Source organism: Ambystoma mexicanum, chromosome 6q, assembly GCF_040938575.1.
Source record: "Ambystoma mexicanum isolate Mex_15411 chromosome 6q, UKY_AmexF1_1, whole genome shotgun sequence".
Classification (NCBI taxonomy): Eukaryota; Metazoa; Chordata; class Amphibia; order Caudata; family Ambystomatidae; genus Ambystoma; species Ambystoma mexicanum.
In genome coordinates, this window is record NC_090937.1 from 730,048,802 (window position 1) to 730,069,324 (window position 20,523).

At 44.7% G+C, this 20,523-nt stretch overlaps 1 protein-coding gene across 2 annotated transcripts in view; it reads left to right on the forward strand.

Moving 5' to 3' along the window:
• Positions 1-20,523, forward strand: part of ARHGAP10 (Rho GTPase activating protein 10) — a 2,208,119-nt gene that overhangs the window by 773,448 nt on the left and 1,414,148 nt on the right. For both annotated transcript variants that reach the window (XM_069631250.1, XM_069631251.1), the window contains exon 5: positions 11,092-11,193. In XM_069631250.1, coding sequence (XP_069487351.1) covers positions 11,092-11,193 — 102 coding nt within the window. The remainder of the gene's footprint in view (positions 1-11,091; positions 11,194-20,523) is intronic.

A 20,523-nucleotide genomic window follows, 5' to 3' on the forward strand; every position in this document is an offset into this window, starting at 1 on the left:
AGTGGGGTAGAGAGGGTGAGATGAGAGGAAAGGAGAAAGTGATCACTCCAGGAGAGAGGAGTCGTGAGAGGGATAGAAAGGGGAAGTTCTGAGGAGATCAGAACATCCAGAGTGTGCCCTGCAGAGTGAGTTGAGCCAGAGGGGAGAATAGAGAGTGAGAGAGAGTCACAGAGGTTGCAAAAGAGTCCAGAGGGAGGACAGGAAGCATCCAGGTGGATGTTGAAGTCTCCAGGAAGGAGGAGTTGAGTTGTCGAGGCCAGGAGTGAGGAGGAGAGGTCCACCCAGTCATAGAGGAAGGAGGAAATCTGACCAGGAGGCTGCTTGATAGTAGCCACAGTAAGGGAATGGCTAGGGGAGAGGGAGAGAGAGCCTGCAGATGAGACATTCAAAAGTGGAGTAGGCCTGCGTAGGAATGACAGAGGCTGGGATCCACTTGGGGAAGATCAGGGCTACACCCCCTCCGGAGCGGTTGGACCTGGGGGCGGAGAGGATCTTGTAGCCGTCGGGGAGGAGCGTGTCGAAGCTAGTGACAGAGCTGGACGTGAACCATTTCTCGGTGAGACTGAGGACATCGAGTTCAAGTTATTCCAGAAGGCGGCAGATGTTGGAAGAGTGTTTGACAGCTGAGCGAGAGTTAAGAGTGGCAATGTGGAGAAGGTTGCCATCCTTGAAGGACTTCCGGGGAGGGGTACAGATAAGAGGTACGCCCTGCGGATGTGTGGAAGGAGCCCGAGGGGTGGAAGAGAGGGAATGAGAGGGCAAGGTAGCCGAGGAGGAGGCAGCAGGAGGAGGTCGTAGAGGGGATAGCAGGAGAAGACTGGAAATTGATGAGGCACGGGAAGCGTCTATCAAAGCGGTGAAGGTTGGCCCAAGGGCCTTGGACCAGGACGGTCCCATTAGAATAAACATTAATGATGACCTTAGAGGAAAGGGCGTAGGCCAGGAAGGCATCCCACCGTGTGCCTCCATTAATGGGAAAAGAAAATAAAGGAGAGAGCACAGAGACCATATGTAGGGTCCATAGGTCAGGCAAGGGAACGACGAAGAGGATGTCGGTGAGAGTTTCCTTGGAGGAGGCACTGGTATAGGTGTCAGTGATCGGGAGGCCTGGGTTGGAGACCTGGATATCCTTTTTAAACTTCTTCCTACCAGATTTCGTGAGGAGGGAAGGATAGTCAATAGAGAAGCAGTTAGAAAAGACAGGAGAGACAGAGAGCACCATAGAGTACGAGGGGAGGTGAGGGGAGAGGAGAGAAGGGAACAATAGGGAAGGACACTGGGCAGGGTGCAAGCAGGCGAGACAGAGGGCGAGACAAGTTGGACAAAGATGACAGACGTTCAGATGTAAAAGATTATCACAATGCAAATAAAATGGAGGGGAAAAAAATGTGCAACAGTTTACCGCCTAAATAGGGGGCAACAGAGGTATCTGAAGGCAACCATCCCGAAGATAATGCTTGAAGCCACGGGCCACATAATTCTAGGACGTGACTATAATATGTGGGCAGATTCAAGGGTAGAAGTGCTAAGGCCAGTATATGAGGACGTCTTGGGAATGTTGGCCCACAGGCTATGGGACGTGTGGAGACGCCTACACCCAGAGGAACAAGGGTATACCTTTTACTCTTCCCCACATGGTACTTTCACCAGAATCGACTATGTCAACATCTCCAGAGGCCTATGGGAAGAGGCTCTGAGTTCAGAGATCTCCCTGATCACGTGGTCGGACCATGATTTGGTTCAAGTGGAACTGAATTTACACGGGATGGCACCCAGGGGATCTAAATGGAAGTGCAACAATTCCTTATGGAAAGACCCGGTATTTCATGAGGAACTGACAAAGAGGATTGTGGAGTATTTCAAAACAAACAATACGGGGGAGGTCCCAAGGAAAACAGTGTGGGAAGTGGGAAAGGCGACATGATCCTGATCAGGGAAGGGGCTCGGAACAAACGGGAGTGGGAATTAATTGAAAACAAGCTAAGGATCGAGATTGCCCAACTAGACAGGATAGCAAGGGAGCCCATAGATGGAAACGAAGAAAGGGTCTTGGAGGGTATCGGGTAATATTATCCCCACCAATAATATCGCCATATATATGGTCGCCGGGAATGACCATAGGCGATATTATTAGTGGGGTTAATTTTTGGGGTAAATGGGAGCAGGGGTTGTGGGGATGTCCCCCCACTCCCTTTAATATGGGGGTTGCAGGTGTCCCCCTGCAGGTTCAGTGGGTTAATATCGGTAAATATGGCGACATTCTTGTATGGCGATATTTGTGCAGGGATATTAAAACATGAAACCGTCTTGGAGGCAAGAAAGAAAAGGGAAAAACTGCATCTTTTTGAGACTTAGGGGCCAGTGCGCACATAGGCGGGTTACGACCATAGAGGGGGTGGGGAAAACGGATGATCAAGGGGGTCAAGGGATCCGAGAGGCGTTTGCAGCATATTACGAAGACCTTTATAGAATGGGCGTTGACACAGATACTGTGGAAACAACACGATACTTATATGGAGTACGGATGCCCAGAATTTCCCACGAGGACGTCGGGGCACTCGGATCCCCTATAATGGCTGAAGAAATAAAGAGGGCGGTGGTAAGGATCCAAGTGGGGAAGAGGATGGCTTCACAGCAGGCTTTTACAGGTCCTTTCTTACTCCCCTAATTCCGTTTATGGTGTAACTGTTCAACGATATCCTGGAGACGGGGAGGCCCCAGAAACTTTGTCAAGGGCAGTGATCACAGTTCTCACTAAGGAGGGCAGGGACCCCCAGAAGTGTGGGTCTTATCGCCCTGTCTCACTTATGAATATCGATGCTAAGATTTATACCCGGGTTCTGGCAGCGAGACTGGAGAGGCACTTGCCCCAATTGATCCACTCTGACCTAGTGGGCTTTATAAGGGGATGCCAAGGGGTGAAGGCGTTCCGCAAGACTTTGCATCCGATCCATGAAGCACAGCGAATGGGAGAAGACCCAGTTCTTCTCTCAGTAGATGCGGAAAAGGCCTTTGATAGGGTGGAATGGGGCTTCCTCAAGGAGCTGTTGGACAAAGTAGGTCTGGGTCCATGATTTACGCGATGTATTATGGCAGTTTACGGGTCCCCTCAGGCTTGTGTGGAGGTCGATGGAGGTTTTTCCTGATGGTTTCCCTTCAGTAGGGGTAAGAGACAGAGTTGCCCCCTCTCCCCAATCTTTTTTGCGCTCTCACTAGAACCGCTGGCACAGCAGATTAGCGACGACCCAGGGGTAGAGGGAATCAGGTTGAGGGGAGTGGAATATAAAGTTGCATTATTTGCAGATGACATGCTCCTGCATATGCTGAACCCCCTAACGTGTCACGACCCGTGACCCAGAACCCCACTGGCATGGTCACATGCTAGGTAGGGTTAGGGCTCAGGGTTCATTTGGGGCCCCAAGGGCCTTGCATTTTCACCGGGGACTCTCCTGGCTCATATTTGGAATGGGACTTGAAGGGACTACTTTTTATGTGGAGGCCTGCAGCCAACATGGAGGCACCCACACAGTCTAGTCCCTAAGAACCAGACTGTGCGGTGCAGTGTTTTAGGGTGTGGTAGCCCAAACTACTTTACCTGGACTACTTTACAGGGTAGGCTATATAAACCACACCCAAGCTAAAGAACGTTCTTTGCGTTATTCTGCAGCCAGCAGCGTAACGCTCACTGTGTTCAGAGACCAGCACCCGGCGTTCCTGGAATCGCAGACCTGCAGAGGAGACAAAAGAACATCATTAGCAGTTCCAGCTTACCTGCAGTCTTCCATCCTTCGATCCCAGCTGCTCGCGGTCTTCCATCCCGTTGGCAGCATCTTCAGGACATCCCGCTTGCACCGGAACAAAGCACCTAGGGAGGAGAGAAAAAGGGACAACGTTAAACAGGTTACTCACGGCAATCACAACAGCAACCAAAATCTCCTCACCTGGCTGGGCATATCTTGGCCGATTCTGCTCCAGAAATCACCGCACGCCCAGAAAGACCATCGTAACCTGAAAAGGAATAAAGAATACAGGTTAGCCCAAAAAGACATTAGCGCGCCGCACTTCGCGCTGAACCTACCTTTCTTCATACGCTCCGTGTCCATAAATCCCAGCAGGAGCCGAACCCAAGCAGCGCACCCAGCGAACCTCTGCATACCTAAGGGGAAACAATCAGGGAAAGACATTAATAGCCCGAAAGAAAGCAAAGGCCCTCAAAGGCTACTATAATCGAACTTACCACTTTAAAGACACTTGAATGGGTTGGCATCACTGAAGTTAACTTGGTCGCTTCAACCGCAGAAACTATGCGCCCCTGCGCAGAAAGCAGGAAGGAGAGCACGCCAGACATCATAACAAGGTGAGGAGGGGGGGCCTTCAGGTCGAGTCCAAGGGGCTGGTGGGAGGAAACGAAATCTGAGCCTAAGCACAGTCCTCCTGTGTTTTCAGGCTTACCTGCCTTAGAAGACATCATCCCGAATTGAGTACATTTGGGGGGAATCCGGCAACCAGGGCATACAGGCGTCCCCGTGGATATCAGGTGAGCGTAACAAACGTCCATACCCAGGGTCATAGGATTGATTGAGGAATACGGAAACCTTTCTAGGTTAAAAATCGACTCTGTTCCCATTGAACAGGCGGGGAGATGGAGAAATAGAAAAGTTCTCCCTTCTAGGGCTGGTGGTTAGCTTGGGTGAATTGAGATACTTGGGAATTAATCTCACGAGCGACCTGGCAGATTTATTCCAGGCAAATTACCCCATGTAGCTCTCAGGGTTCCGGACAGATCTTGGAAAAATGGGGGAAACTTACCAACTCGTGGATAGGACACCTCAATGCCCTCAAGATGGTGTGCTTACTGAGGTTCCTTTAAGTATTCCAAATGCTCCCCTTTAGTTTCCCTAAGGCTTTTTTTTCAGGAAGTTAAAGTCGCAGTTTTGAATTTCCTATGGCAGGGGAAGAAGCCGAGAATATTTTATGAGCCCCTTACCTTACCAAAAGCAAAGGGCGGGGGGGCTCCCCAATATAGTTATACTACCAAGAGGGTTCTTGTTCCACACCTCAGGATTCAGACAAAATACCAATGGGTAGGTCTAGACAACTTCCACTTGTCCCCTGCCACGATTGGGGAATGGCTGTGGGTGCCCAGAGGCCGGTTCCCCCATAGAAACCGCGACCACCCCTTCCTGTGCACAATATGGGCCATATGGAGGCAGGGCACAGGAATGCAAGAGGTGATGACTTGGCCCTCCCCCACTGGGCCATCAGTGGGCTCCAGAAATTCGGGACGCAATCCCCAACCCAGAGAGATTTCAAGCATGGTTTGAGGCAGGGGTCGAAAGAGTGGGTCAATTGTGGAAGAACAGTACCTCTATAGGAGAGCTTGAGGACATGCTGGGCTTGGGTACACTTTTGGTCTTTTCCTATCTGCAATTGAAAGGTTTGCTCACCTGTGGGAAATTGAGGTACAAGATATGGAGGGACCTTACTCCATTTGAACAGCTTTTAGATAGGATTTCGGAAATGAAGGGTCTGATCTCTTCCAAGTACAGAGAATTGGTGGTGGCAGGGAAGGGATCCACTGAAAAGCTGCGACATTAGTGGGAAATGGCCTTGGAAAGAGAAATAAACCCAGAAATGTGGCTGACATTGTGTAGAGGGACCTTTCAGATTTCAATCTCCACCCACTACAAGCAGCATGCCGTAAAGCTTACAAAGGTGGCAAAATGAGCCTGTTAGGGCACACTGTTTGAAATATTTCTGAAAGCCCAATTGTTGGTGCTTGTGTGGGCAAAGGGCCGATTACTGACATATGTGGTGGGCATGCCCACGTGTTCAGATGTATTGGGATGAAATGTTGGGTTGGATAAAGGAGACCGAAGGAATTCAGCGAACTAAAATGCCTCTTCTGTTCCTGTTTGGGATGGAGCAAAGTGATGGAGTCCTGGGCAAGATCAGTGGATTTGCAGCGCCCTTGCTGCTTGCAGCGCGAGCCTGCCTGGTTACGAAATGGAAAAGCGCGCATAACCCGGGTAGGAGGGAGTGGGTCACTGTGACATTGAATATATGTACCACGGAAAGGATCACAGCCCCACTCCACGGAAGGGCAGCATCCCATGATAGCATGTGGGGTGATTTCATGACTAAATACTTTGAAAACTGAGACGAATACTGGTGTTTGACACAAGAGCAGAGGGTTTGGGGAGTGTGGGGATGCCCTCTGACGGCAAGGATGATGTGCTACACCCCAGAGGACCCAAGGGCATGAGCGTTATTCATCATTGTTGTATTTTTACCCCAATTTAAACAACCAAGGTTTTGTTGGTTAAGTTTACAAAGAGTTGGAGAAGACTCTGCCACCAGGGAGCAGAGGAGAAGGTTAGGGAGGGGGGAAAAGGGGGTTGTCATGTTGATGAGTTTTACAATGTATGTTGTTCTTATTTTGTGAAAACCCGAAATAAAATAAAATTTCACCAAAAAAAAGTTCATATTGTTTAAAGGACAGGAAAAGAGGTTCCCTCCAAGGGATCGGGGAAATGTGTTTTTTTGGGAAAAGGGTTTCCCCTCCTTCCAGAAGACTGGAGAACAGTTTATTGCTTATGGAAAAGATTCCCCTCCAGGAAAAGGGAGAACTGGGTTTTGTTTAAAGATTTAGAAACTCAAACCGAGAAAGAGGTCCCTCCAGGCGGGAGGAGAACTGTGTTTTGTTTAAACGGACCAGGAACTGTATTACGTTCACAAGTGGAAGCAAGAGCCAAGAAAGGGGTTCATCCCAGGAGTTTAAGAAAGTGTTTTTTTCATTGGTCTAAACATGCAAGCAGTGAACATTTAACCATATATTCTTCACACAAGAACTGCGCCTTGGAGTCTACATCCAGAGTAGAGGGGTCGCCTTCAGGGTGAATAAGAATAAGACATCCAGTTTTCGCTAGTTAGTTGAAAGTGTAAGGGACGAAAATAGGTTTAGAAACAGGATGTATAAACATTTTACTTTACAGACATCCTGACTGTGCACTTAGTATTGTTATTGAGGTAGGGCAACCCCTCCAAGTAGGACAAGATGGTCTTTTCTTTTCCTTTTGTTAGTAAATAAGTCTATGCCAAACACTTTACAACTGTATCAAGCCTCATACTTTTGCACCCTTTCAACATCCAGAGTAAAACAAGCATGCTAAAGTGTTATTACGTGGCTAGAGTGGCCTACTTGGGTGCAACGTGTCTGAATATTTTTTCTGACGTGGCTTTGCATTTTTTACTGGCGTCCAGGTTAAAGCCGTGAGTGTTCTTATGTGGCGAGACTGACCTATATTGGTGCAGCCACCCTACATGTTTTCTTATTGAACCATGGCATTTTTACTGGCAAAGCCAGCAGGAATATTTTCTTATGTGGTGATAATGGCATATATTGGCAGAGCTAACATGGACATGTTTTTTTGGTTACGTTTCTATCATATACTGGTGTATGTATACATGTGTGCGTGTGTGTATATATATATATATATCACGACCCACGGTAGCAGCCGTATAGTTATGGTTAAGTTGCTAAAGTCATAGGAACAGCACTTTTTCAGCGGCTCATAACTTTGCTCCCCTTGGAGAAATCCTCACCAAACTTTGCAAAAAAGTATATGGCCGGCTCTGAATGTTTTCGCCAAGTTGGGTGACGTTTTGTACGGGGGCGCAAAGGTATGGGGGGGTCCCACATTTTTTTCCCCCCCATAGACTGAATGGGGAAAAACTTTGCGCACGGCTACAGCCGGAACGGCTGGACGGATTTTCACCAAATTTGCGTCAGGAGCGGGGGCTTGGGTCAGAAAGCGTGCTTTTGTGTTTTTGGTGGAAATCTAAACAGTACGTTTGTTGTAAATTACTGAAATGTACGTCCCAAAACATGTGTGCTATCTGGGTCCGCTCCGCAGACAATTTCCCTGTTCGCTCTGCGGACCGAAGTGTCATCGGCCTACGGCACGCCGTGATGTCAGCGAATGTTAGACGCAGCCGGTGGTTGGCTGGAGGGAAGCATGCTGTGCATCAATATTTTTGGGAAACGCCCCCATGGTGTATCGGAGGACAGTGCACCGGCAGAAAGGTCTGCAAAATATACCGTACGCCATGTGTTGGCTGCAAGAAGGGAGGGAAAGGGTGGGGGAGTGAGAAGTGGTTAATGTGACATATGTAAATAGGGGGAAGAAGGCGGAGGAACTGCATGGCATATGGCAAATACAACAGTGGAACAAACAGCACCAATGTTTTTCATGTCTTCCCAGATGAAGTTGTGAATTTCGATGGTGATGAAAGTTAGACATTTCCAAAAAGTTTGAAGTGATCCTTACCACAGAGTACATGTAGCGTTAGGAGTTTTTTGTCCTGGCAGGCGAGTATGCCAGGATAGGGAGATTTTAGTGGTAGTCCTGGCAGGTTAATGGAACCATAAGGAGTCATTAAGGTACTGCATTGTGGATTAAGGTTGTGGAGAAGAAGTGGTACGACCACTAAAGTGTTCACTAAATTGCGGTGGAATCATCCTGACAAAACGTTTATATGTAGAAGAATTGTGAAATGACATTTGTTTTCTTAAGGAGAAGTTGTGTTGAACTTCTGTCTCTACATGTGGAGAGATGAAGACTTTTTGTGTTGTTGAACTGTTAAAGTCCAAGTGAAAGACTTTTGGAGCAACAAGGACTTTATCATCAAAACTTATCTACAACAAGGAACTTTCTTATTTGAACTTTTGATTGAGAATCTTGCTTTGACTCTGGGGAAGGGGATTCGACCCTGGGTAGACGAATGTATGTTTATTGGATTTCTGTTGACTATAACTGTTATTTCTGTTGCATTTGAATTGAGTTTAATGTATGTATAAGTGCGAGGGACAGATTGCTTTTAGAATGTTTCCTTTAGTTTATTTTGAGAGGTAGGGAAATCATCTTTAGGTTAGGGATAGTGAGGCGTTTGTCAAACCGTGTTGAGTTAATAAAATGGCTACTTGTGAAAAACCATTACCAAGTTCTCCGTCTCACGTTTCTGATCCCGTACAATAGACAGTGGTAAAACACATCCATGTATTTTAAAAAAAAGACGTATGATCTATTCAGTTGGGAAAAAACATTTAGAAAAACGTTAAGCACTATAAAATTTAGAGCTATATAAAGGTTATGAAGAACAATGTTAGGGTTTAACACATTCTTAAACACCAATGTAAAAACACAGTTGCTGAAAACTTTACTTGCACTTTTGCCTTGAACTGTTGATGTGTTTAATAGCATTTTGTGTTTAGTTTATTTGCTGATGCGTTTGTAATTTGCTTGTGAAGGTTGGTTTGGTGCGAACTGTGGTTTGAAGATGTTAGTAAGAGTATATGTTGTTGCAAGCTAGTTATTTTGGTGATTGTGGGTGTGTAAGTTTTGGGGTCAATATGTAAAGTGTAAATTTATATAACTGATTCATTTTGTGTGTTCTTAGAATGTGTTCTATGTTTAGTTATGTTGTTGGTGTATATTTTACATACACTAATCTGAATCGCACTGGGAATGGGCCTCAAAGTAAAGGAGTCTGGCTGGTGGCAAAGAACTCCTAACTTGGTTGAATATACTTGAGAAGAATAAATAGAGGAAGGGAAAAGGTTGAGCGCAAAGGGAGAGAAAATTAATAGGGTTAGAAGGAACCTGTTTCCATGCGGCACGAGGACGCATTAACGATAGACCGGATGCACTCTAATGTCACAGCGTAGCGTTCAAAGTTCAGTGCATAATGTCGAGAAAAAGGCTTGTAGATTCCACGATACCTGTGCAGGCCAGGCCAAAGTACCCAAAAAGCAACAAGGGCAATCCAGTAGGCAATCCGAGTAACAGAAAAAGGGTCTGGTCAACCAAGATGTCAGTACGGTACCAAAGACGTGATCCAAGGGAAGTCGACTAGCCCCAAAGCATGGGTCAGCAACGGTAGACGAGGGATGTAGTAAGAATACAGGAAACAGAGTCACGGGGGACTTACTGTGATCAGATGCGCCCACACTATGGATGCTCACTTATCTATACTTCGGCGTTATTTCTGTATCGCGCACTGGCGTATAGACGTGCGTTGCGTATTAGCTGTGTGCCGCGTAGCCATGACAACGGGGGAGATGCCCGGAAAACGACGAGCGATGTACGGGGTAGTCAAACAGCGTTGGTATAAGTGCCTTGGCAACAACCAGGAGCGCAGGGTGTAATGCGAGGGAGAGTGCCGCTTATGTGGTAAGCGAGTACTCCGTTAACGAACTGTGACAAAATCAAGTCCCATTGCTTAGTTTCTTCGGAGCCACCGACTCCCTTTCCACTTGTCCACTACCAATGATACTCCAACACACCCAATCTAAAAACTTCCTCTCTCCAGTCACTCATATATGCACCCACCATCCTGGCCACTCATCGGCTCCCCATCCAAACACTCAACCATCCACTAATCATTTTTGTGGTACCTCATGCACCCACGCTTTAACTTCCGTTCATGTGTCCACGTATCTGCACATACAATCCCAAACCCATATAAAAGCTCCTTCATCGAACACCCCGCTGATGGACAACTAAATAAGGAAGGGATATAGTGAACAGAGCAGAAGTTGGGATTGTAAACCTGTTACTAGTCATACATTGTCAAGTACATTACTTTTGCATTTTCTTTCGGTTCCCCTTAATTGAGAGTCTGGGTTAAAAAAAATAATCACAGTGGGATCATTGTCTAAATTGATCTTTGCACACAGATGCAAGTGGCAGTCCTGATTGCAAATGAGACTTGCTACTCTTTGGTTTGGATCTGTGCTGATTAATATGATTTGGCAAATGGTGTTACCTAATGGGATACTATATAAACAGTAAGCATTTATTTTTATTTTTCACAAACATGCATCAAATGTCAAACTCATTTTTAAGCAAGATATTGGGTAATGTGTAAAGAATTTTGTTTTGACTTATTTATATAGGTCTGCCTTGTATTAATGTGTACATTCTGTGTTAGCATGGTATGTTCACGAGACACTTTTTAAACCATACAGAACAGATATATTCTGTAATTTCACTTGTAATCGAGCATACATTTGCATTGTTTTTCCTACAGGAGGAAAAAAAGAAATTTGACAAAGAAACTGAGAAAAACTACAGCTCAATAGACAAGCATTTAAGTTTATCTGCAAAGAAGAAAGAACCACATCTTTTAGAGGTATTGCTTTATAGTATTGTCTCTGTTTACCTTAAATAGATACCCAGTGTTAAACCTTTTAGTCCTTAGAAAACATTGTCCATATCCACTTTGCATTGAGGTAGTATGCTGTTATTTGAGCTTTCATTTAGCGTTAACCAAGCCCACAGGGTCATTAAGTACTGTATAGAGTCAATGCAAAAAAAGTCGCACACTGAATTATCAATGAAGGAAAAATATACAGGAGGCAGTCATGGCATAAAGCATAAAAAATACTTGGTGGAGGTTGATGTGAGAGCAGCCTGCAAAGCTTTTCTTTTACAGGAAGCCCCATAGAATAACCTCCTGAGAGAACTGGAGAAAGAGCTGCAGAAGAGGGAGGCTATTTGCGCAAAAATACTCCATATAGTAGTAGAGCCTTTGAGAAACTGTGTAAGGGGTAGTGTATGTGCCAATATATATATATTGGAGAGTCTCCAAGTGGGTCGTTGATGATTTTATTTGATGTTGGCTTAGTATTGATTGGGGATAGTCAAAAGGCAGAGTGGGGGATGAAAGACCTTTCAATGGGGCCTAAGGTAATAAAGTACAACAGAGAAAGCCTTAGGAATTGTGCCTGACGTTCCTAGTGTTGATCCTCCATGACATTTATGTACCATTTCCCAAAAAGTAAGTATAAAAGGGGGTCAGGATACAGGCTATTTCTAGGAGTTCCTTATACTCCCTGTTTTTTTTTTAAATCTCAGAATGTTTCATTTTTGGATTTTCATTGTTTTTATATGCAGAGCTGTAGCAAAATGTGGGGGGGGGAAATCCCCCATATCTTCTCATTAACCCAGACCCTCACCAAATCTAAAAACGTGTAACCCCTTTTCCAAACTTGCTATCTGTACCATATTTTATTTAAATTGTGTATATTGTAGGTGCATTTCGTGGTGATTAATATTCTGTATTAAAAATTGTGTGTGGTGCACATTCTGCAATGAAATCACTGTATCTGAGTATAAGTATACTTTGTAAGCGAGAACTGGAAAGCCAGGATTACACAGGCCACAGTTTACGCTCACGGTGACAATTCACTCTTGATAAGAAATAGTGTTTTGTATGTAAGTAGTGGACAGCCATTCATGCTAGGGGCCAAGTGGACTTGCATGTCTGGCTCGTATCTAGCAACTTTACAGTTTGTTCCTCCTGACTCTGACTCCCCTCGGGTATGTTTTGGGGATTGGGCAGCCAAGTGCCCGGTCTAGAAAATGGCTGCTTAGAGTGAAGGTTCCAGCTGTCACCCACAAATAATTCTTTAGAGTTACCCTTAACCCTTGCACCTGGAAACCTCTATTCTCCTGCTGATAGGAGATCCCTGGGACACTGACCGAAGCAGCAGACTTGATACTGCTTACGTAGTTCAGTGGATAGCGGTACTGCTCACTTGAGCAGCCCGTGCCAACCACCATTTCACCTGCAGTGGCCCTAGTGACCCCCTGCCTGATCCTGAGTTCTGCACTTAAGTGGCAAGGGGTGCTTCAAGGTGCAAAGGGTTTGTAAAGCCAGGGAACCAAAGGAATCTGCATTTCTGGGAGTCTTATCTCTCGCCTCTCAGGCTGTGTGGTGGTGGGAATCCTACCTGGGTTGCATTGGCCGCTGTTTCTAGGTCTGAGTTCTGTGCTCTCCTGGTCGTTGATTAACCCTGCAATGGCCTCCGGTTGGTGCCTGGTGGATTGTGGCCAACTGCTGAGACTGTGTCCCACGCGTTATTGATCTTCAGCTAGACGTCCTGTGACCATGTCTAGTACAGCGGGTGGAGGGAAGAGGGCCCCGTCACCCACCTAGATTGTGGCCTGAATGCCATATGTGTATTCTGCTGCTGGATTCCCCCCACACCCCTCCCCCCTTCACCATCGTGGGAGCAGCATGTTGTCAGTGGGATGGAGCGGTGCCTGGACCTGCCTGTCCTCCTTCCCGATGAGGAGCCATGTAAACTATCCTGGGCTAGGAACACATCAAAGTCACTGCTGCTGAAGTGGTGTTGTCCTGGGCTGTCCTGAACCGGATTGTGTATTGGTGATGGTGTTTGGGACATGCTGCTTAGTTGCGAGTGCCACTGTACAGTAGCCTGAACATTACTGATGTGGTGCTGGTCGTGCTGAGAGCCAGTAGAGGAGAATCTATTACATTTCAACTCTTACGTGGGGCCCCCTCATATACAATTACTTCATCTGGTAGTTGGTGCACTGAAGCACTGCAACAGCTGCCTCTTGTTAAAACACAGCAGATTGTTCAAAGTGCCAATCAAAGCTGCACATCTTGTCTAAAAAAGCCTCACCTGACTTTGGGATTCAATCTGCGGCTACCTCACCTTATGCCAGGTACCTCAGCCCTAGCACCCGACCCCCCCAATGTCTCTGCATGGTGCATAATGAGAAAACTAAAATCTGAACAAAATGAATGTCAATCAAATGGCCAGGATTTGATGGTGCTGAGCACCGTATTGAATGTTAGTCACTTTGTAAAAATGTAAGTACTTCCGCCCAGTCGTATGGAAAACTTTGACTGATCTCCTTGAATAATGTACGTAATCCATTCAAGTACGACAAAGTTCCATACTCTGGATATCCATTCAGCAAAATGTGACGAGTCTTTAGATTTCCATTTCTGTGCTAGTCCTAATAAAGCAGCCAGTTGCAGTATTCCATAAGTTTGACATTTTTGTTTCGAGCATCTTTTCATTTTTGACTCAATCAACAAGAGATTAGATTTAAGGGTTTCAATACACCAAATATTTGCTCCATTTTATCCCCAATTTCTGCCCAATATCCTCTGTTTCGAGCTCCACCATATATGCCCCCAATTCCCTTGTTAAACCACATTGCCTCCAACATTTCAACGAGATAGTTGGTCTCATTGTGTGCAGACGAGCCGGCGTGTAATGCCATTGAACTAGCAGCTTATACTAGCATTCCCTTAGAGTGAGTGAGTGTGGGAATATCTGTCCACAGCCCCTCCCATTCTGCTTGCGTAGTATGTTCTCCCAGAGTCAGCTGCCATCGAGATCCATAACACAGAGAAGTAGCAGGCGGAAACTCTGCCATCATTTTATAAATATTTGAGATTAGAGCCTTATTCCCCGGATTAGAGCTAGCACATTTTTCAAAACATGTGAGCTCTCTTGTCGCCGCCAGTTTTTTGGAGGGGCCAGTATCCAGTGGCGCTCCTGGAAGTACTGGAAAAGAGCTAACTCATTTAATTTAAATTCTATTTTGCATTGTTTAAAAGGTTTGGGATCTATGCCCTGAAACAAGTCATGCAATTTCGTGCAACCTACCTCTTTCCACTTACTAAATGCCAGTGGTTCTAGGCCCGGAATGAATTGAGGATTGCAAAATAGCAGCGTGAAATGTGAGGGAAATGTTGTGAATTGGTATTCTTTAGCCGCTATATCCCACACTTCTTCGATTAAGCTTGTTATCATACTCACTTTTGTGGCTTTTCTGGGGATGGTCCCTTTTCGGGAGCCATAAATTGTCTCCTAGTTGTGGTCCACCAATCACCCGATCCATTTGCACCCACCTTTTCTCTGACTCCTTCCCCCACCATTCCTTTACTATTTGAAGTTGTGTGTCTTTGTAGAATTTTTGCATATTTGGGAGACCTAGTCCTACCTTGTTTGTAGGTGTAGTTAAAACATTGTATGCTACCCTTGTGGATTTATTATTCCAGACAAAAGTAGATATCAGTCTTTGTAGCTTTTTAAAAAAGGGGGCTGGAATACGGATTGGGAGAGCTTGAAATAAATAGAGCAATTTAGGAAAGATTACCATTTTTATCGTATTAATGCGACTTAGCCACGGGCCCCATTTACTCAGTTGGCCCGCTATTTCTTTCAACAGTGAAGGGTAGTTAGCTTCATGCATCCCTGATAGTTCCAGAGTTACAGTGACGCCTAAGAGTTTAATGTTATCTTGTGCCCAATCAAATTGTGTTTGCATGCAAATTACCTGTACTTCCTCCATGTGAAGAGGTTTAAAATTTCGGATTTAGTATGGTTGATTTTTAAGCTTTCCACTGAACCATATTTGTTTAATTTACGTTCAACTGAGGTCAAGGTTCTTACCGTATCTGTTATAAACAACATATCATCTGCGTATGCCATAATTTTATTCGATGTCCCACCAAACCTTATCCCAAAGATATCATTAACTTTGCGAACCTTAGCTAATAACGGCTTCAGACAAATGGCATAAAGTAACCGTGGCATCGGGCATCCCTCTTTAGTCCCCCTTTGAAGAATAATATGGGGGGAGAATTGTCCATTAATCAATGTGCAGGCCGTCAGCTTTTTATAATTTACTTACATTTCTTCTATAACATTCGAACCGAAGCCCATCTTCATTAACATTAGAAAAAGAAACACCCCACACTCAATCCGGTCAAAAGCCTTTTGGGCATCAAGGGAAAGTAAGACAGCGGAAGTGCCCTTTTTCCCTACTTTTTTCAAAATGTGACAAGTTCGTCTGGTGTTGTCGTGGGACTGCTTGTGCTTTCTGAAACCGGATTGATTGGAATGTATACTTGCAGGGAGTAAGTTCTCGAGCCTATTAGCCAGTATTTTGGAGTACATTTTTGCATCAATATTTCTAAGTGCTATAGGACGATAGGATCCACATCTACTAGGGTCTTTCCCAGGTTTTGGAAAGATAACTATTTTTGCCTCTTCGATTGTGGAGGAGATATCCCCTGACTTTGCGAACGAGTTGTGTAAATTTACAAATTACGGGGTCAGTAACTTCCAGAATGTCTATAGAACTGGGCAGTAAAGCCATCCGGGTCTGGAGATCTATTCAGGGGGAGGGAGTTTATAACCGTAAGTGCTTCTTCTGAAGTGATGTCACCCTCTAGGCTCTCCCGATCCTCCAGTGTTGTATACTGGCAACATCAAAAAAGGATTCTACTCTGGCAAAGTTTAAAGGCAAGTGGCTTAGACTTTGTTGAGGTCCCAAAATCATTTGCAAGCCCCAGTAGACTATCTTCTATCATTCCTATTGAGCCAGTTTCACTCTGCAACACATGTGTTCTCTTTTAGGACTTATATTAGAACATTTCTCACAAACCAGAACAGGGTGGTCTCCCCTGTTTAATCTAGTAATTGAATGCCATGTCTTGGTGCTTTTCCCCTTGTTTACTTCTACTTGTAGGCTTATCCCAGTGGGGACTTGAATGAGGTGTTCACTCTAGGACGCAATCCATTTAAACCTACGGTCTCAGTGGATCTGCAGCTGGTGTTTTGGAAAAGCGCCTTTCTGGTGGCTATTACATCAGCCCGCATAGTCAGCGAATTACACGCTTGCAGGCTTCGGATCCTTGTATCATCTTTCAAAAGTAGTAGAAGTAATTTCTTAGTTCTTAGTTCCACATGAATCAAGGAATTGATAGCAGTCTCTTTTCAGTACACCATGTGAAAGATGAAAGGATTTGTACTGTTTGAATGTCTGCAGAGCCTTGAGGTTCTTTTTCATAAGGACGATACCTCATAGGTTCTCGGACACACTGTCACTGTAGGGGGCACACAACTGGGCAGACAAGCAACCATAATTATAGACCGATCTATTGTGTCCTACATTATGCAGTGCAGTGACAAACCTCTGCCTATGGGTCTTCACACACATCTAACTATGGCTAAGAGCGCCGCTATTGCCTTTCGGTGGCAGTTGCCATGAAAGATTATTTGCAAGGCGGCCAAATTGGCCTCTGTCTTCTGCAGACATTACTCGCTTGACTGTTCAAGAGCTGATGCACAATTTAGGCAGGCGGTCCTCATGAACGTACATGCAACAGTTTAGGTTTCTCTCTCCCTGGGGTAGAGTGGTTTCATGATACTCTTGCATAAGTGTGGAGGAAAAGGGACAGGGGATGTAGGAGTAAGGAAAGGTTACTGCAACTTGGTGTACTCCTAGTCCGAAGTCCCCTTTAAGTCATACTCTCTCTGCCCATTCTCCTAAAACGACTACTAGTTTTCCCAGTCTTCTCAATGGATAAAGGGACCGAGGGTGAGAACCGAGGCAAGGGCGTTACCACGTTCCATGTGTGCAGCCTACCACCATGTGCCAATTCTTAAAGGGGGAGCATGCGTTGCTGTGCTAAGACTCTGGTCCCATTCTCGCTGGTGTAAACTCCAGTAAGCATTGAAGAAAGGCTTTTTCAACTAGAAATACAGTAGTTCCTATGCTGTGTAGCAGTTCTTTAATAACATAATGTATATGCAAAATATAATTTAGGAAGCGCAAATGTGATACGCAGTAAAAGGTTTTGGCATTCCTCGTATGATGATAATGCTTGAAATATAGTGGTGGTCTCCCATTGGCTAAGGAAATGCCTAAGAGTGAAAGATTGCTGTGAATTGAGTGGCATTTCGTATATCTATTATTGTAGAACACACAATATTTCATGTTAATTTCTATGAACATTGAAAGAAGCAATCTAATCTTCAGTGATGTTTTTCAGAAGATGTTCTGGTATCTTGTGGAACTTCAGACACTGTCGCATTGTTCCTGCTGTGTTCAATAGAGTTCTTTAGGAAGTTGACATTGGCTCATGGTCGAAAATATTTTAGGAAAGTTAAAAAAAAATATCAATCTAAAGCTTGCAGGATTTAGTGTAACTTATTTGTTTGCTAGATTGTGTGTGGGAACAAAGTGGGCCTGAGTTTCCTAGATTTTCACTGGCGCAAATTGGGAGATGCCCATGCGCATTTCAGATTTGCACCTGCTAGCTTATACTTTATTCACAAAGATTTAAACTGGAGCAAATCTGTAGATGCCCACAGCATTCCTGAGAATGATGGAAAAAAAAGTATTTTCCAAACAAAGATGTCAAAAGTATCTCTTCTACACAATAGCTTCTAAAAGATGGTCTCCTGGTATGCTCTCCTTCCAGGAACATTTTCACAATGTCCTTTCTCATACTCTAGATAGATTACCTGGTGTACTCCCCTGCCAGACATCCCTCTCTGGGCTTTGAAACCTACCTGGTTTTCTCTGCTGCCAGGTAACATTCCCCCCAAAGGCTCACTGTCTGATGTACTTCTTTCATCAGTTCTACATATAACCTTTTCTTTATCTTTCAGTTCTTTCTCTTTACGTATAAAACAGTTGTACTCCTTCACTGTTTATACTGTATTGGCTCCAGGTATTACTTGTTCCAACTTCCACCATATTGACATTTCATATATGGAGACTTGTTCAAGTTTTGTTTATGAACTTTGTTGTTAGTATTTATTGTTTTTGGCAATACTTAATCCAATCGTCCCCATATTAACATATCATAAATGAAGACTTGCACAGATCTTGCCTTTCATCTTCTTCATTAATGTTCAATTACTTATGTCAACTTTTACTCCATTTTTCCCCATATCGACATCTCATATGGGGAGACTTCTGTACATTGTCTTTTTATATTACTTGGCTAATATTCAAAACAATGTTCCTATTGTTTGTACGCCTGTCAGTTCGTCCCGGGGTTCGCAATACTTCTGGGCATACTCACAGGTATTAGTTGGCGTTTCTGACCTGTGGCATATGGCTGCAGAGAAGTTCTTGCTTCGGGAAAGCGTTTCTCGTTCTGCAGACACTTTTCCAGTTATCCCGTCAGCTTCTCATTCACCTGTTGCTTCAACTGCTGCTCTTCAATGTGACTGCGTCCCTGATAGCCGCTCCGCTGCTGCCGGTTCCCCAGCGGTCCTCCAGCGGTACCCCTTGTGCTTATCCCTGTCTCTCACCTTTCAGGTGTCTACCTTTTGGTTCTGCTTCCCGATCCGCCTGCTGTAAATCTCTCTTCTCCACCTTCACTTTTGATTTGAAGAGGAACCCCATTTTTAAATGTCCTCCACAGCTGATTTCCATTACAACTAGTCTGCACGTTTAGTTTGATGTTTCTTTTAATCCACATGAACTCCTTCTGCCTTTCCCTCGTCTCAGTACTTGAGGTTTTATGGGAGTTGGAGTCCCTTGGATTATTGTGCTTTTTTAAAGTTGTATTGTTTTAGATTTTTGTTTAAATCAAAACCATCAGAAACAGTGTTTTATGTACATAGGAATAGTGAATGCTATCCTGTCTATGGTGGTTGGCAAGAAGGGGTTTTAGGGTTTTACAACTAGAAAGATTTGTATAATGACAACATGCCATCAGGAATTTTGGAATTATAGGGTCTTCTTCACATGGAAGAGAAGAATACTATGTCCCTCCTGATAGGGTCACCACATCTCCCCGACAGCTATCTCCTCCCAGATGATCCTCCATCATAATACCATCCTCCAGGTCAGGATCGGGTAGCGGCTGCTGCCCCCTGGCCACATGGGAGGAGATCTTGGGCTGAGGATCAGTGATGGCTCTACAGGATTCATCACAATTGCCAGCTCGCCGCTGTGGAAGCACCTTACCCATCGCATTCCAAGTGCCTTCACGCCTCAACAGAATCATTGCCTCAGCCAGACTCAAAAGCTGACTCAACGCCTTGGAAGCCATTGACTCACCTGTCTAGAAAGGTGGCTTAATTCAGCGGACGCATCGTTGCGACCTGACTCAACAGTTGCGCTAGATTTTCTTTACAGAGGTTGGTTTCTATATTTTTTATTGGTTGTGTGCAGAGTTCGTTTTTTCCAGTTTATATTTTTATAGAACCTTGGCTTGGACATTTTTATTTTTGTACTATAGTATGCCTACCCTTGGCCAACGTTATAACCCGAGGCAAAAGAGGTGTACCTGTTGGGATGGGATTTCTCACTTTCTCTGTATTGTCTTAAAGTGCATCCGCAGCTTGGGTCCCCTATGACATCTGACTTGTGAAGGTCTCTTTTTTGCAGTTTAGACCAACTCTCATTCTACGTTCTGAATCACATTTCTTTCTTGCAATCCCTAAATCTCCCACTTCCCAGACCTGTTTCTGCTCTTTTTCAGTGTTCAGTTCCTATCATTGAAACCAGTTGCCTTTTCCTGTTGGAACCATCCCTTCTTACCCCATTTTCCATTTGCCACACAAGCAACATTTTATTTGTGTACTGCTTTTATGGTATACAGTACATTAAAGAAAGCACTATAAAAATTAAATGAAATACAAAGTACAATTGTTTGCCCAGATGTATTAGTTTAATTTATCACATGATTTCATTTTGGAGTAGCTGCACACATTAAAGCTTGTACCCCCAAAGCTTTTTAAATGATGCCTCTGGGTAGTAAGCTTATTAGTACCGTTTTGTAATATCTTTATAAAAATAATGCTCTAAAAAACCAGATTATCCTTTGGCAATTGTGAATGACACCTACCTTCTCTTCAGTCAGCCCTCTCGGGATAGAAGCCAG